Source organism: Maniola hyperantus, chromosome 26 (genome assembly GCF_902806685.2).
Source record: "Maniola hyperantus chromosome 26, iAphHyp1.2, whole genome shotgun sequence".
Classification (NCBI taxonomy): domain Eukaryota; kingdom Metazoa; phylum Arthropoda; class Insecta; order Lepidoptera; family Nymphalidae; genus Maniola; species Maniola hyperantus.
The window spans coordinates 1,523,626-1,539,296 of NC_048561.1; the positions used below are offsets into that span (position 1 = coordinate 1,523,626).

The window sequence follows — 15,671 nt, forward strand, 5'->3', positions numbered from 1 at the left end:
TCATCATACTACATAACCTGTCATAACGTGTAATGTTGCGTCACCAGGAGCGCGGAGAGTGCGTGTGCGCACGTGGTGTGTCCGCAGTACGACCTGGTGCCTCCCGACCACATCACGCTCTTCATCACCAACCTGTGAGTGTCGTCACTAGTATCATCATCATCATCAACCAATAGACGTCCACTGCTGGACATAGGTCTCTTGTAGGGACTTCCACACGCCACGGTCTTGCGCCACCTGAAACTCCCTACGAGTCGTCTGATGTTGTTCGTCCACCTAGTTGGGGGGTCTTCCAACGCTGCGTCTTCCGGTGCGAGGTCGTCATTCCAGCACCTTGGGACCCCAACGTCTATCGGTTGTACGAACTATGTGCCCTGCCCATTGCCACTTCAGCTTCGCAACCCGTTGAGCTATGTCACTAGTATAGTGTATTCAATATAAGCTGGCGTGTTTCCATTTGAGACCGTCATAAGCAACAACAATAGGATTAAGCTGTGGCTGGAGAACTCTTTGTAAACACTTTCGCGTTTCAAACGCTTTTGATACCTTCCCTATGTTATCTTCTTTTTAATAACAAATTTCAAACCCCTGTTTCGCCCCCTTAGGGGTTTAATTTTCAAAAATCCTTTCTTAGCGGATGCCTACGTCATAATAGCTATCTGCATGCCAAATTTCAGCCCGATCCGTCCAGTGGTTTGAGCTGTGCGTTGATAGACCAGTCAGTCAGTCACCTTATCCTTTTATCATCATCATGATTAACCCATCGCCGGCTCACTACAGAGCACGAGTCTCCTCTCAGATATAAGGGTTTTGGCCATAGTCTACCACGCTGGCCATGTGCGGATTGGTAGACTTCACACACTTTGAGAACATTATGGAGAACTCTCAGGCACGCAGGTTTCCTCACGATGTTTTCCTTCACCGTTAAAGCAAGTGATATTTAATTACATAAAACGCACATAAGTCCGAAAAGTTAGAGGTGCGTGCCCGGGATCGAATCCCCGACCTCCTATTTTTTTTTTTTTTTTTTGATTTTTTTTTTTGATTAGAAGGCGGACGTCCAAACTGCTAGGCTATCACAACTTATACTAGGCTATCACAGCTTATTTTCCTTTCCTTTTATATATATATAGATTATTTTTTGTCATTTCAGAGGGGGCAGCTCACCGTCCTACATATACCGTCTGCTGTCGGAACTGTACGACCCGGCCGACTACCAACTGTAGTACTAACAGATGCCCCGTGATTTAGGTTTTTAAAAATCCCGTTGGAACTCTTTGGTTTTCCGGGATTAAAAGTAGCCTATGTCCTTCCCCGGGATGTAAGCTAACACTGTACCAAATTTCATCAAAATCGGTTAAAAAAGTGCCCTTTGCGCTATTGATCAGTTTTTTTTTTTTAATTTATTGGTACACTAGCTTATGCCCGCGACTTCGTCCGCATGGAATTAGGGTTTTTAAAAATCCCGTAGGAAATCTTTGATGGTCGTGGATATAAAGTAGCCTATGTCACTCTTCAGGTCCATGCAAAAAATCAAGTCAATCCGCTGCACCGTTGCGACGTGACAAACCAACAAACAAACACACTTTCGCATTTATAGTGTTTGCTATTTACGTTCAGATTTAAAAAATATCTACCTATGTATTTTATTGATATTAATATAAGAATAAAAAAATATATTTTTAAATTTTCTTGATGTGGTTTTTTTTATTTCCTCCTTGTTTAGTTTATCTACCACTAGCTGACTCGCCCCGACTTCGCTCGGGTGGAATTCAGAAAATCAAGGTGGGGGTTGAATTTCCAAAAATCGTGAATCACGTATTTCTTCATTTCTGACCGAAAACCCAAATACCAATTTTCATGCAAATAACTTGAAAAATGACGGACTTTCATACAAACTTCCATCCCCCATTTAACCCACTTAGGGGTGGAATTTTGAAAAACCCTTAGTGGATACCTACTCTTTACAAAGAACATACTCTCAAAATTTAACGTCTCTAGAACCACCGCTTAAGGCTGTGCGTTGAAGTCAGTTAGTCAGTCTTCCCCGGGATGCAAGCTATCGCTGTACCAAATTGCGTCAAAATTGGTTGAACGGATGGGCCGTGAAAGGCTAGCAGACAGACATACAGGTACACTTTAGCATTTATAATATTATATTATGTATACAAGAGTTTGTAGTTCTAAGGTATAATATTATTTTCTTATTTCTATTATTTAAGTCCAAAAATTTCAAAATGGCCGGCATGCAAAAAAAAGTGTAAGTATATCTTATACGATGGTAGGGGACCCTTCGTGTGCGAGTGCGACTCGCACTGACTGATGTTTTTAAGTTAAATTCCTAAATACTAAGCTATTCGCTAAGAAGCGTTAGAAAAGAACCCAACCTAATTATATAAATATTTGTTGCAAAATAGATCGCTACGAGTGAAAGTGTCACCCAGTGTTGTGTCATCGCGAAAATAACTTGGACGGCGGACGCCATGCTTCTCGCGTAGCGCTGCAGCTAGATGAGGAAACTGGACTTTTTGTGTTATGACTAGATCCCGTTATAACAATGAATGAATCAAATTTTTATTTGCAAGAAACATTGTACATAAGATTTTTTTTATTTTTAAAAAGAATATTACCCATATTAAATGACTAATATTCCCCTTTCCTCTCCAATTAAGCTTCAAGCTTGTGCTAGGAGTAGGTACGACAATAGTGCAATGGGCGGGATTTGAACCGTCGACCTTTCGGTTTTCAGTCCACTCCTATACCGGTTGAGCTATTGAGGCTCTTAACATTAAATTAATAACTATCCAATATGTTTTGTCCATTGACATGCAAAATATGTTATGAGTTGTCTACATGATCATTATTGACCCATGAAGAATACTTCCCCTTTTTGCACAATTTTGACAGTTAGGTACCTATATTGAATTATGCTCAAATTACCTAGACATTACAGTCATACTGAAACACAGTTAACAGTTCACGACAGTCATGAAACTTGTAATAAAACTGCCGTGGCGCAGTGATAAGCACTGTGGTCTTATTAGTTGGAGGTTCTTAGGTTTGATTCCTGGAAGGGGTATGGAATTTTATAATTTCTAAATTTCTGGTCTGGTCTGGTGGAAGGTTTCGGCCGTGCCTAATTACCACCCTACCGAAAAAGCCGTGCCGCCAAGCGATTTAGCGTTCAGGTACGATGCCGTGTAGAAACCAAAAGGGCATGGGTTTTTAAAAACTGCATCATCATTTACCACTAGGTGTGATTTCAGTCAAGGGCAAACTCATAACTGAATAAATAAAAAACGTGGGGCTGCACCTACACCACCAGCCATCAAATGTTATAAGTCCCGCAAATTGCTAATGAGCGTGGCCGCCATTTTAGTGACGTCAGCACTAGACTGAAGTTAGTAGCTGATGGTATATTTTTATTTCGGCTGACGTCATTTCGATGTTAATGAGACATGGTTCCTTCCAGTGCAATAGCAATTTGCGGGACCTATACCTACATTTAATGTTACCTACATCATACATGTAAAATTATTTATAGACAGTAATATTACTCACTAGCTGATGCCCGCGACTACATCGGCGTGTATTTAGGTTTATGAAAATTCCGTGGAAACTTTTTGATTTTCCAGAATAAAAAGTTACCTAGGTATTTTACTCTCCATCCTTTCAACTATCAAATTGATTGGTTTTTTTAGTTATAGCGTGAAGGAGGGACAAACAAACACTTTCGCATTTATAATATTTGTATAAAAGTATAGATTGATAAGTTGACAGAAAAGAAGGGAAAAGGGGAATCGGAATTGATAGGATTCTACATTATAACGGAGCAAATTGTAAATTAGATTCAAAGACTTGATTCCAAGGCAACATTTTTTTATACTTGAAGAAATTATACAATTTACTTAGTTTACCACTTCATCTGCAGCTTGAATGATTTACTATGACAAAAAGACTAGTTCTGACTCTGTTGTATCCATTAGATAAAAAGAGAAAACTGCAGCGTGTCATTTTTCTGCGGCTAACTTCACTCCACAATTTGTGCGTCATGTTGGCTGCATTATAATAACAATGGGCGGGGCATTAGGCTTATACAGCGCTCGAGCGCTTTAGGTGTTAGACGATTTCGATTTGTGTGTTTTGTGTTGGTATTTGAAAGCGCTGCAGCGAATTTTGTTCCAATGTGAACAAGTTGTGTAAAGTTTTTTTTTAAAGCTTACGTATTGTGTAGTTCGGTCGGGGCACAGCGTTGCGCTATTAAAATTCCAATATTTTTGTCCTTCCTCACAATTTGAGTTTAACATCAGACTTTTAGTTGTGTTTATTGAGTTTTGAGTTCATCCCCGTAGAGATTTGTGCTTGTAATGTAGAATATAGGATGCTTCATAGTGCGTAACGAGTGCCGAGATAATAGGCTGATTCACATTAATTATGTGAACAGTTGGAGTGCGCGATAACACGCCCACCTATTTGCGTACGGTCACCTCAACTCAAAGTTATCGGTGTCGCTTCGTGAAAATTATGTTTGCACGAGTCGCTAATATAAAATCAATACTCCCCGTGCCTGATCATTAAGACTCGCTTTTTCAATGCTGTTAAGTGCAATAACTTTCGATTTTTTTTTTGTAACGTCCACCGCTCATTAATGTTAATGATTTTGAGGTAATTGTAAAATAATAGTCATTAATTAATTTGGCGGTCAAATTTAAATTGTTACCAGTTCCGGTAGAGAGCGCTTCCGTGAGCCGTGACGTTTGCGCGTTCCTATTTGCTAAGTTGGCAGTTGCTCAGTCAGTTTGCGCGAACTTCGCGTCGTTGCAGTCCTCTCCAAAACACGAGTGACGACTCCTGTGGAGTCCTTTGGATTTTCGTTTTTTTTTTTGATTTGTGTTGTGTTAAAGTGTTTAGTGGAGTGAATTTGTGGTGGTTTAGTGTTGTGAGAGTGGGTGGAAGCGGGTCTTTAGGCCCGGTGTTGGTCGCAGATCGATACGGTTTGGTATGGCGCAGCTATGAGCCAAGGGGGCTCAAGAAGGCCCTACTCCCGCGGGGGCCCTCGCTGGCACCCGCGATACAAGGATTACTGGGATTACGAGCAGAACTACAGGTAACTACAAAGAATAGTGTTCGCATCGACATTTTCTTAATGTGACGTGACCAGAAATGCTGTTGTATTGTAGGTATTATAGTATTTGATAGCGACTTCCTATCGTTTAGTCGGGTACATTATCGTCGGACGCGGCTATTTATCGCTGGTTAATGTATGTAGCAACGTTCGTAATGCTGTATATTGATAGAGTAAAACGTGACTAAAAGTACTATGTAACAGCCTGAAGGCTTAAAAATGTCCAAAGTACCTACCTACTTGGATTACCTATATAAATGATTATTCTCTTTTCATGACAGCATTCAGTATTCACCTAAACTAACACAGTTTTCTAGGCTTAGAAAACTTGGGATTTTGTATAAATATAGATGTTTTCTATAGAAACAATTATAATATAGCTATAACCTAAATACCTTCAAGACAAGTGCAAATAGGCATCTTATAGGCAAGCGTGCTCCAACCCTGACCTAATTATTGCTTTTTTAAGCGTTATCGTCAAGCCCAAGCCTAAATTTTCTGTAGGTACCTAAGCAAAGCCACAGCGGCATAAAGCAAGTCTTAATATTAAATAGGTTTTTTAGAACTATGTGCCCTGCATAATGCCACTTCAGCTTCACAACCTGTTACTCTGGTTCCCTTACGGAATTCCTCATTTCTGATTTGATTACATAGACAACCTCCCTGGCGCAGTGGTAAGCGCTGTGACCTTATTAGTGGGAGGTCCCGGGTTAGATTTTTATCGTGTGAATTTTATATTTTATAAATTTCTGGTCTAGTCTGGTGGGAGGCTTTGGCTGTGGCTAGTTACCACCCTACCGGCAAAGCCGTGCCACCAAGCGATTTAGCGTTCCGGTATGATGCTGTGTAGAAACCAAACTAAAGGTGTATGGGTTTAATAAAAACTGCCATACTCCTTCCAGGTTAGCCCGCTTCGATCTTAGACTGCATCATCACTTACCTTCAGGTGAGATTGCAATCAAGAGCTAACTTGTATCTGAATAAAATAAAAAACCAGCCAAGTGCGAGTCAGGCTCGCACACTGAGGGTTCCGTACTAACAGTCGTATTTTTTCGACATTTTGCACGATAATTCAAAAACTGTGATGCATAAAAATAAATAAAAATCTGTTTTAGATTGCACAGGTAAAGCCCTTTCATATGATACCCCTTTTTGATATAGTTATCTTACTTCGAATATTAAAAACCTTATTATTAGTTCATGACCACAATTTAATTTTTTTGTGAGATCTAACCCTAAATTCACGGTTTTCAGATTTTTCCTCTAAAGCCAGCTATAAGACCCATCTACCTGCCAAATTTCATGATTCTAGGTCAACGGGAAGTACCCTGTAGGTTTCTTGACATACAGACAGACAACAAAGTGATCCTATAAGTGTTCCGTTTTTCCTTTTAAGGTACGGAACCCTAAAAAAGATAAACTCCAAGCATAGCTCTCTACTCCTCCACAATGAGTGACTCTCAGGTTCCTTTGAGGCCCATAGTGATCATTAATTTATTTCCATAAACAACTTACTTTCCATATTTAAGTGAATACCTACTTAATCCAACAATGGTTTGGCACGTAGCGATGGCAAGAGACCAGACGGTATGACTCTCGTCCCGTGGAAGCAAGGTAGGTCGCTTGTGTGGGATGCCACGTGTGTGGATACACTGGCGCTGTCACACGTACAGGCGACCTCCGTGGCGGCCGGAGCGGCGGCTACTAAGGCAGAAAGGGCCAAGAGGCGCAAATATGAGAATATAGAAAATAGTTTCATATTTGTGCCTTTTGGGGTGGAGACCATGGGTTCGTGGGGCGAGGATGCTAGATCCTTTTTTAAGGACCTTTCATCCCGTCTCGCGGAATCCACGGGGGACCGGAGGGCTATCAGTTACCTTGGTCAGCATATTAGTCTGGCCATTCAACGAGGTAACGCTGCCAGCGTTCCCAGCACCCTGCCTCGTTGCGGTGGTTTACATGATATTTTCGATCTGTAATTTTTATGTTCTAGAATAAGTTTGGTATTTTTGTTTATTGTATATCCAACAATAAATTAGTCCAGTGTTTAAAAAGTCCCGAAAATTGCTAATGCGCGTGGCCGCCATTTTAGCTGAAGTTTCGAGCTGATGGTATTTTTTTTTTTCGGCTGGCGTCAAAATGACGTCATTTCGATGTGAATGAGACATGGTTCCAGCGCAGCGCAATAGCAATTTGCGGGACTTATACCTAATTCGGCAGTGATTGACCAAAACTTGTATATATTTTACCTTCAAGTCTAAAAATAATGTGCGTGAGAGGTGAAACAATAATTTGGACTTTCTAGTGCCACCGTCATGGTAATTTACTCATTGGGCGTTTTGGGGTTCCGTAAAAATATTCTCCTCCCCCTCCGACATCGGCTACTTTCTATCCCAGAAAAGCAAAGAGTTCAAAACTCAAAAGTCAAATGATTTATTTAAAATAGGTAATAAATAACTCTTTTTGATGGTCAGATGTTGGATTTCTAAGATAATATAGTGGTGATAATTATTACTCAAACTTAAAACTAAAGCTACGAGGGTTCCAAACGCGCCCAGGTCTGAGAAGAGCCCACAACAAACTCAGCCTCCTGTGGGAGTTCCTATGGGATTTTTAAATAACCTAAATTCACGCGGACGAAGTCGCGGGCATCATCTAGTAGCTGTTAATTGCTATGTCGGCCGAGCCGATATTTGTATATAATATAGTACTTTTCTTTAAGACTTAAAAAGGGATAGATAGACAATTATATTCAAAAAATACTTAAATCTAAATTAAAAGTAAAATATAACATTATATTAAAACTAAAACAAATTAAATTAAATCTAAAACCTCATCAAGACTACTGCAGCGAGGCATTGTACCCAAGATGCTGGCAGCATTTCCTCTTTGGATGGCCAAACTAATTCTTTGACCAAGGTAGCTGCCAGCTCTCGGGTCCCCGGTTGACTCGATAACCCTTGTACTTTTCTCTCGTTAGTACGGAACCCTAAAAAGAAGAAGACTTGCGAAAATAAAACACCAGAATCAGCGTCCGCGTCGCTCCGCTGTATGTCGGTATGTCCCGACATCCGCGTGCCCCACTATATTTAGGACGGGCCGTTGAACCCGAAGGTCGGCTGACGGTGCGCCAGTTGACTACCTGCGCCAACGCTACGGGCCTACATACAGTTTTTTCTGACTAAAACATACCTGAACACCCGATACAACAAGTATACTAGCAACCCGCTCCGGCTTCGCACGGGTAGCTCATTACGATTTTCGTAGGGATCTCTAATTTTTTTAAATCAAAATAAAGCCTACTAGGTGATGACCGCGACTTCGTTCGCGTGGATTTAGGTTTTTAAAAATCCCGCGGGAACTCTAATTTTTTTTTCAAATAGAGATAGCGAGCAGGCGGGTCACCTGATGTAAGTGCACCGCCCATAAACATTTGCAGCACCAGAGGAACTGCCGATGCGTTGCCGACCTTTCAGGAATTTGTTGGTTCGCCCCTTGAATAATCCCATGTTGTAATTTAGTGGGAACATCACCGGGATAAAAAGTAGCCCATGTCCTTGCCCGGGAGTACTTCGCCTTCCATACAGCGTGACGTTCATGTTAAAAATAAATAAAAATCGTGGCTTTTTTAAAACTATTCCCTTTAATAATGAATTCTAGGCCCATAAGCTACCGATATACAAAACATGACATCATTTTATCTCTACAGTCCAAGACCGTATTGGTCTACGTAATTAATAGCCTCAATAGCTCAACGGGTAAAGGAGTGGACTGAAAAACCGAAAGGTCGACGGTTCAAACCCCGCCCGTTGCACTATTGTCGTACCTACTCCTAGCACAAGCTTTAAGCTTAGTTGGAGAGGAAAGGGAAATATTTGTCGTGGTGTCATTTAATTAATTAAAAGCGTTGGACTACTGTATCGCTCTTTATGCTGTGACCATTTCATATAGCAGACGTTAGAAACTACATGAAGCTCACAACCCAGTATAGTGAGGGGAGAGATCAGGTTTTTGCTGCATTTCTTTAGAGGTTTTTGTCATATTGCAGTGCAGATGCTGAGTATTGGAAATTGGGCGTTAAATCTATTAGAAATAATGTCGCAATTCGAATGCAAATGGAAAATGGTTTTCGATTGATTTCATAGGAATTTCGGTCGTACCGGAATCGGAAAATTAGTTACAGGTTTTATTATTTAAAGACTAGCTTATGCTCGCGACTTCGTCCGTGTGGACTACACAAATTTCAAACCGCTATTTCATCCCCTTAGGGGTTGAATTTTTAAAAATCCTTTCTTAGCGGATGCCTACGACATAATAGCTATCTGCATGCCAAATTTCAGCTCGATCCGTCCAGTAGTTTGAGCTCTGCGTTGATAGATCAGTCAGTCAGTCAGTCAGTCACCTTTTCCTTTTATATATTTAGATCACAAAAAATACGTATGAATTCACTGTGAAGAAAAATAATAATTTCACCAAATAAAATACTCGGGCTCGCGCAACGAGGGTTCCGTACTACAGTCGTATTCATTCGACGTTTTTTTAACGATAAATCAAAAACTATGATGCATTAAAATAAATAAAAATCTGTTTTAGAATGCACAGGTAAAGACCTTTCATATGATACCCCATTTGGTATAGTTATCTTACTTCGAAAGTTGAAAATACTAATTATTAGTTCATGACCACAATTTAATTTTTTTTTGTGTGATCTAACCCTAAATTCACGGTTTTCAGATTTTTCCCCAAATGACAGCTATAAGATGTACCTACCTGCCAAATTCATGATTCTAGGTCCACGGGAAGTAGGTACCCTGTAGGTTTCTTGACAGACAGACAGACAGACAACAAAGTGATGCTATAAGGGTTCCGTTTTTCCTTTTGAGGTACGGAACCCTAAAAAAGGAGGAGGTTATCAATTCGACTGTATTTTTTTTTTTTTTTTTGTATAAAATCCTCTACCCTAAGGTTGCCTGGAAGAGATCGCTATTTTAGCGATAAGGCCGCCTATTGTACATGCTATCTTTGTTATATGTCTATTGTTTTGGTTTTGGTGTACAATAAAGCATATTTTACTTTTACTTTTTTACTTACTTACTATTATATTCCGACATCAGTTTTCCCCTCCAATTTCAATATGGATGCTTCAAGTCAGAATCCACTCATCATACCGCGTCCGCCATTATGACATCACGGCGGGCCGTAAAGTTAATGATTATTTTAATACCGGTACATAAAGGTAATAACTAATTGTACCGCGGAAGTGTGCGCAAGGTCGCCTCGGCCGTCCACGCTTGGGCGGTGTCAATTTTGCGACGTACCTACGTTAGAACTTAGAACAATGCTAATGAGTGCTCGTCGAGCGTGCGAGCATGCTGTTGCTGTCAACATTTAGGGTCGGGACATGCTCAAGAGCGAGATGGACGATGGTTTGACATTTAACAACGCAAATCGATGTGATTGCAGCCAAGGGCTAACTTGTATCTGATAAAAAAAGAGGTGCGTGCCCAGGATCTATGCGTGTTCTATCGCCTGTATAATGGGGAGTGCTCTGAAGAGCTTTTTGACCTCATTCCACCCTCTTTTTTCTACAACCGCACCGCGCGCCACCGTAAGGAATTTCACCCTCACCATCTGGGTGTCTGGTGCACTTCGACCGTCCGCTGCGCCAGATGCTTCTTTCCACGCACGTGCAAACTGTGGAACCAACTCCCATCGGCGGTGTTCCCACTAGATTATAACATGGGGTTATTCAAGGGGCGGACCAACAAATTCCTAAAAGGCCGGCAACGCATCGGCGGCTCCTCTGGTGCTGCAAATGTTCATGGGCGGCGGTAATCACTTAACATCAGGTGACCCGCCTGCTCGTTTGCTCGCTATATCTATTTAAAAAAAAAAAGGATCAAACCACGGACCTATCGACTGGAAGACCAACGTATTAACCACTAGGCTATCACCGCTTAAGTAACCAGTATTCTTGGATAATTGTTAGTAGAGAGAGAGAGCCAGTGCGTGCCAGACCTTCGTTATTTTATAAAAGCTTGAAGTTTCTCTGCGTATTGTCCCCAATACGAACTTTGTTTTGTTAATGGTGGCTTTGGGAGATTTAAGATGTAAAAAATCTTTGTAGTAAGTAAGTAATGTACATCAACCTTTATATTATTACCTACATTTATTCTAACTCTATTCTGTTAAAATAGTTTAATTATAATTTTAAGTAATCTCTTTTGGCCTTCTGTTATACCTAGATTTAAATTTAAATAATAATTATGTATTTACGCTGTTGATTACTTTCAAATAAACAAAAATAATAATAATAATGAGATATAAGTCCCGCAAATTGCTATTGCTCTGGAACCATGTCTAATTAACATCGAAATGACGTCATTTGACGTATATTTAAGTCAAAATATACCATCAGCACAAAACTTCAGTCTAGTACTGACGTCACTAGTATTACGGCCACGCGTTTTAGTAATTTGCGGGACTTATAGCCGGTTTGTAGAGTGCCGTCTCTGTCGTTGAGACCGACAAAACGTCATATAGGTGCGAGTGACAGAGACAACGCTCTACAAAGCCGAAATGTCATTCTAAAGGCCGATGTACGTTACTTTCTGCCGCGTACTGTACGTCAAAGTGTAATGTCTAATTTTTTTACATTCTCTCCAGAACAGACACTTAGTGCAGGGGGTTGCCATGATTCTAAGTGTCCGGCAATGCATGACGTGATTTCTAATACTAAAGAAAAAAAATTGACTTTAAAACTACTTTGACGTAAAAAAAAATACACCTTTATTACCTGTTATTTAGCAAAGACACCATGATCCAAACAAACGTTCCTCCCAGTGTTGAAGATTATACGCAGAGAAACTTTCAGCTTTTATAAAATAACGAAGGTCTGGCACGTGCTGGCTCTTAGTCCATAGGTAACCACTGTATTACAATACCAAGTGTTACAAGGCCGACCATTGTCTGTAACCGTGTCACAAGCGTCGCGTCATAGTGACAAATTGCCCTTTTGCTATCAGGAAACCATAACGTTGCAATACTCTATCCACGGAGAGAAGTTAGTATAGGGCTCTCTCTGTTACGTAATCCCATACAAATGACAGAGACGAAAAATTTTGAGTCGCCAACAGCCTAATATTTGACAGATCGTCGATTCAGGACCAAACCGAGAGTACCCTCATTCTAGTTCACTCTGGCGTCGGAAGTACAAAGTCGGACACCCATCCAGTTACCGACTTAGGAATGTCCCATAGGCAAAAAAAATTGTACGCCTGACCGACGAATAATTCAGGTCTAGGGCTTTTTCTAGTGACATTTTTCCTTTGATATTTCGTCTTTGACCTAGAAATCATACCTTATTATCAAGTTATAGGTCAACAGTAATTTGTGCGGTCAATTTGAGGTCCGATACCTATTGCCTACCACAGATACCTACTGCCAGTGACAAAGCTGCATCATGGGTGAAGGCCCATGGTTCAAGTACATACGGAACAGACCGCAAGTTGCAACGCACGAAACGTAGCCAGCGGCGTTTCGTGCGTTAGTCTTCGACGACTAAGCACGGTCTCCTTTCAAGAAAGTCTCTCTCTGTTAAGGCTGTGCATATAAGCAGAGTGAACTAGAGTGAGAAGACTCTTGATTTTATCCCGTAGGGCGATTTCGTAAAACCGGCATCAATCATTGTTACAATCTCAATTGTTGTGATTGGCTGAATCAGTGCTATTCTTGTTGCAACAATGCATTGTAGCCAATAGTGAGCGAGAATCAACCAATCAGAGGTTATTGCGATCGTGACATTGTAGCTGTCATTCTACCGCAATGTCTGGTGAGAGGCTTCGGCCGTGGCTGGTTACCACCCTACCGGCAAAGCCGTGCCGCCAAGCGATTTAGCGTTCCGGTACGATGCCGTGTAGAAACCAAAGGGGTATGGGTTTAATAAAAACTGCCATACCCCTTCCAGGTTAGCCCGCTATCATCTTAGACTGCATCATCACTTACCACCAGGTGAGATTGCAGTCAAGGGCTAACTTGTATCTGAATAAAATAAAAAAAATCGCGCAGCTGATATCGACATCTGTCAAATATTAGGCTAAGGCTGACGCGAAATCAAAGATACCTAGACCCTAGATATTGACACAGTGTCCCGAACATAGAGCAGAAACAAAGAGGAGATGTTGTATTAAGATTTCCCTATGAAATATCGAGTGACATTTTGCGGGGTGAGGGGTTGTGGAACGCCGCCCACTTCTCAATTTTCCATCTGCGGGTTAGTAGCAAAACTACTCGCTTAGCGACCTAACATCGATATATTGATGTCACTACATAGTTCAGCTATCTCACACTAGATGTCAATAATCTAGAACTATTTTAATAATTACGTATAAAATTACTTACAAATGAAATGTGATACCATTCATAGCATCAGAACGTCTGTCTGAATAATTTTGACACGATAAAACACAACACTTCATCCTTTTGTTCTTAAAAACGCGAAAACACACCGATAATACGAGTCTCAATATATGTGAACCTGACGGACGCAGACAGCATACTTACTAAGGCCCCGCCCACAATGATGACGTCAGGACCTAGTTGAAAATCACAGTGCACAGTTGCTTAGGCCAACTCCTCTTTGTTTCTGCTCTATGATCCCGAACAACTATACCCATGCAAAAATCACGTCGATTCATTGCTCTGTTGACGTAATTGAAGGATAAACAAATGAACCACCAAACAAACACACTGTCGCATTTATTAATATGGGTAGTTTATTTATGTGCAAGTAGCTGATGTACGCGACTTCGAACGCGTGTACCTATTTAGGTTTTTAAAAATCCCGTTGGAACTCTTTGGTTTTCCCGAATAAAAAGTAGCCTCCAGGTCTTAAACTATACCCATGCACAAAACACGTCGATCCGTTGCTCCGTTGCGACGTGATTGAAGGACAAACCAACATGGTTAGTGAGGGTTAGTGATGACTTTAAACTAAAACATGAAAAGACGTGCAGAATGGACAACTTAATTTCCTCTAGAGAGATGCTAGTCGTACTTGGAGTTGTTATTCAAATAAGACACTCCATTCTGATGGTGTGCGTAGTGTTTTAACGTGACAACTCGTTTGTCCACAAAAAACTGGTTAGTTGATAGATCAGACAAAAACTAGGCGTTCGCGTTGTGGCTTGAGGTGCTGACCCACTGACGACGTTTCGTACTGAGCGTGACCAAATGATGCTGCTTTGGCTAAAAAGGGCTCTTGAATACTCTGGATCTATGGACACTGTTCACGACAGTTTATGAAACTTCAAACTAAACGTCGAGTTATACACTTTCAGCCGTCATAGATACTACTACACATGCATATACATACATACTACACACACATACACACTGTGAACACATGAAACTACTACACACACAGTACATATGAAACTACTAGGTACAGTGCGACAAGGCTCTCTTGGCACTTAAATGACATTGACAGGGGGGCGCTGTTGGAGAACAAAGGCTTAGAATATTCAAACAAGAACAAAGGGGACACTTGACGGCAACGTTAGTTCCGATTTTCGCCACGCACCATGATAGCCTTGTCACACTGTACTGTTGACTTTAGGTAAAAATAGTCTGGATACCACAGACGTAATAGCTAAATCAGATAAGATCAGTGTGAAAATCAAGTTGCTTCAAGAACAGGTCGGTAATCGCAAGTCCAGCGTGCTTGTATTGGTAGGGGTCAGTGGGCCGAAGCCTTAGCGAGGTCGCGAGGACGTTCAGACTTCAGAGGTATAGTCCGCGAAAGGTTGAGATGGCAATCGGGATATGGGGCGAGGAACGCCTCCACACCCGTACGGAAGGAAGCCGCGCTCACACGTACCAGGTTAGCGCGGGGACTGTGCGGGTGTGCGGGGCGTTTCCTCCCCGATTGCAATCTCAACCTGTCGCGTACTATGCGTCTATTGCGGTAGAATGACAGCTACAATGTCACGATCGCAATCACCTGTGATTGGTTGACGTTCGCTCACTATTGGCTAAAATGCATTGTTGCAACAAGAATCGCACAAATTCAGCCAATCACAACAATTGAGATTGTAATAATGATTCATGCAGGTTTTGCGAAATCGACTAGCGAGCAAACGAGCAGGTGGGTCACCTGATGTGAAGTGATTACCGCCGCCCATGAACATTTGCGTAACGTATTTTCACGGACTCGGACCGGATGAGTGCTTAACCGCCGTTATTCTTCTGCACTTGTAAAATATTCTAACTACTAGGACTAGGTGATGTAAAAGATCGAATGACCCGAGAGTTGGTTTTGCACGATTTTTTAAAATAAAATACACGAGCAAGCGGTTCACCTGATGTGAAGTGATTACCGCCGCCCATAAACATTTTCAGCACCAGAGGAACCGCCGATGCGTTGCCGGCCTTTCAGGAATTTGTTGGTCCGTCCCTTGAATAACCCCATGTTGTAATCTAACGGGAACACCGACGATGGGAGTTGACTCCATAGTTTGCATGTGCGTGGGAAAGCAGGATCTTGCAT

The 15,671-nt window shown here is 41.4% G+C and overlaps 1 protein-coding gene across 1 annotated transcript in view; it reads left to right on the forward strand.

Moving 5' to 3' along the window:
- The window catches only part of LOC117994068 (E3 ubiquitin-protein ligase arkadia-C-like), a 76,433-nt gene that overhangs the window by 9,763 nt on the left and 50,999 nt on the right, over window positions 1–15,671 (forward strand). Inside the window, exons 9-12 of the mRNA XM_034981943.2 lie at window positions 48–134; window positions 1,154–1,225; window positions 4,235–4,238; window positions 4,968–5,107. Coding sequence (XP_034837834.1) covers window positions 48–134; window positions 1,154–1,225; window positions 4,235–4,238; window positions 4,968–5,107 — 303 coding nt within the window. The remainder of the gene's footprint in view (window positions 1–47; window positions 135–1,153; window positions 1,226–4,234; window positions 4,239–4,967; window positions 5,108–15,671) is intronic.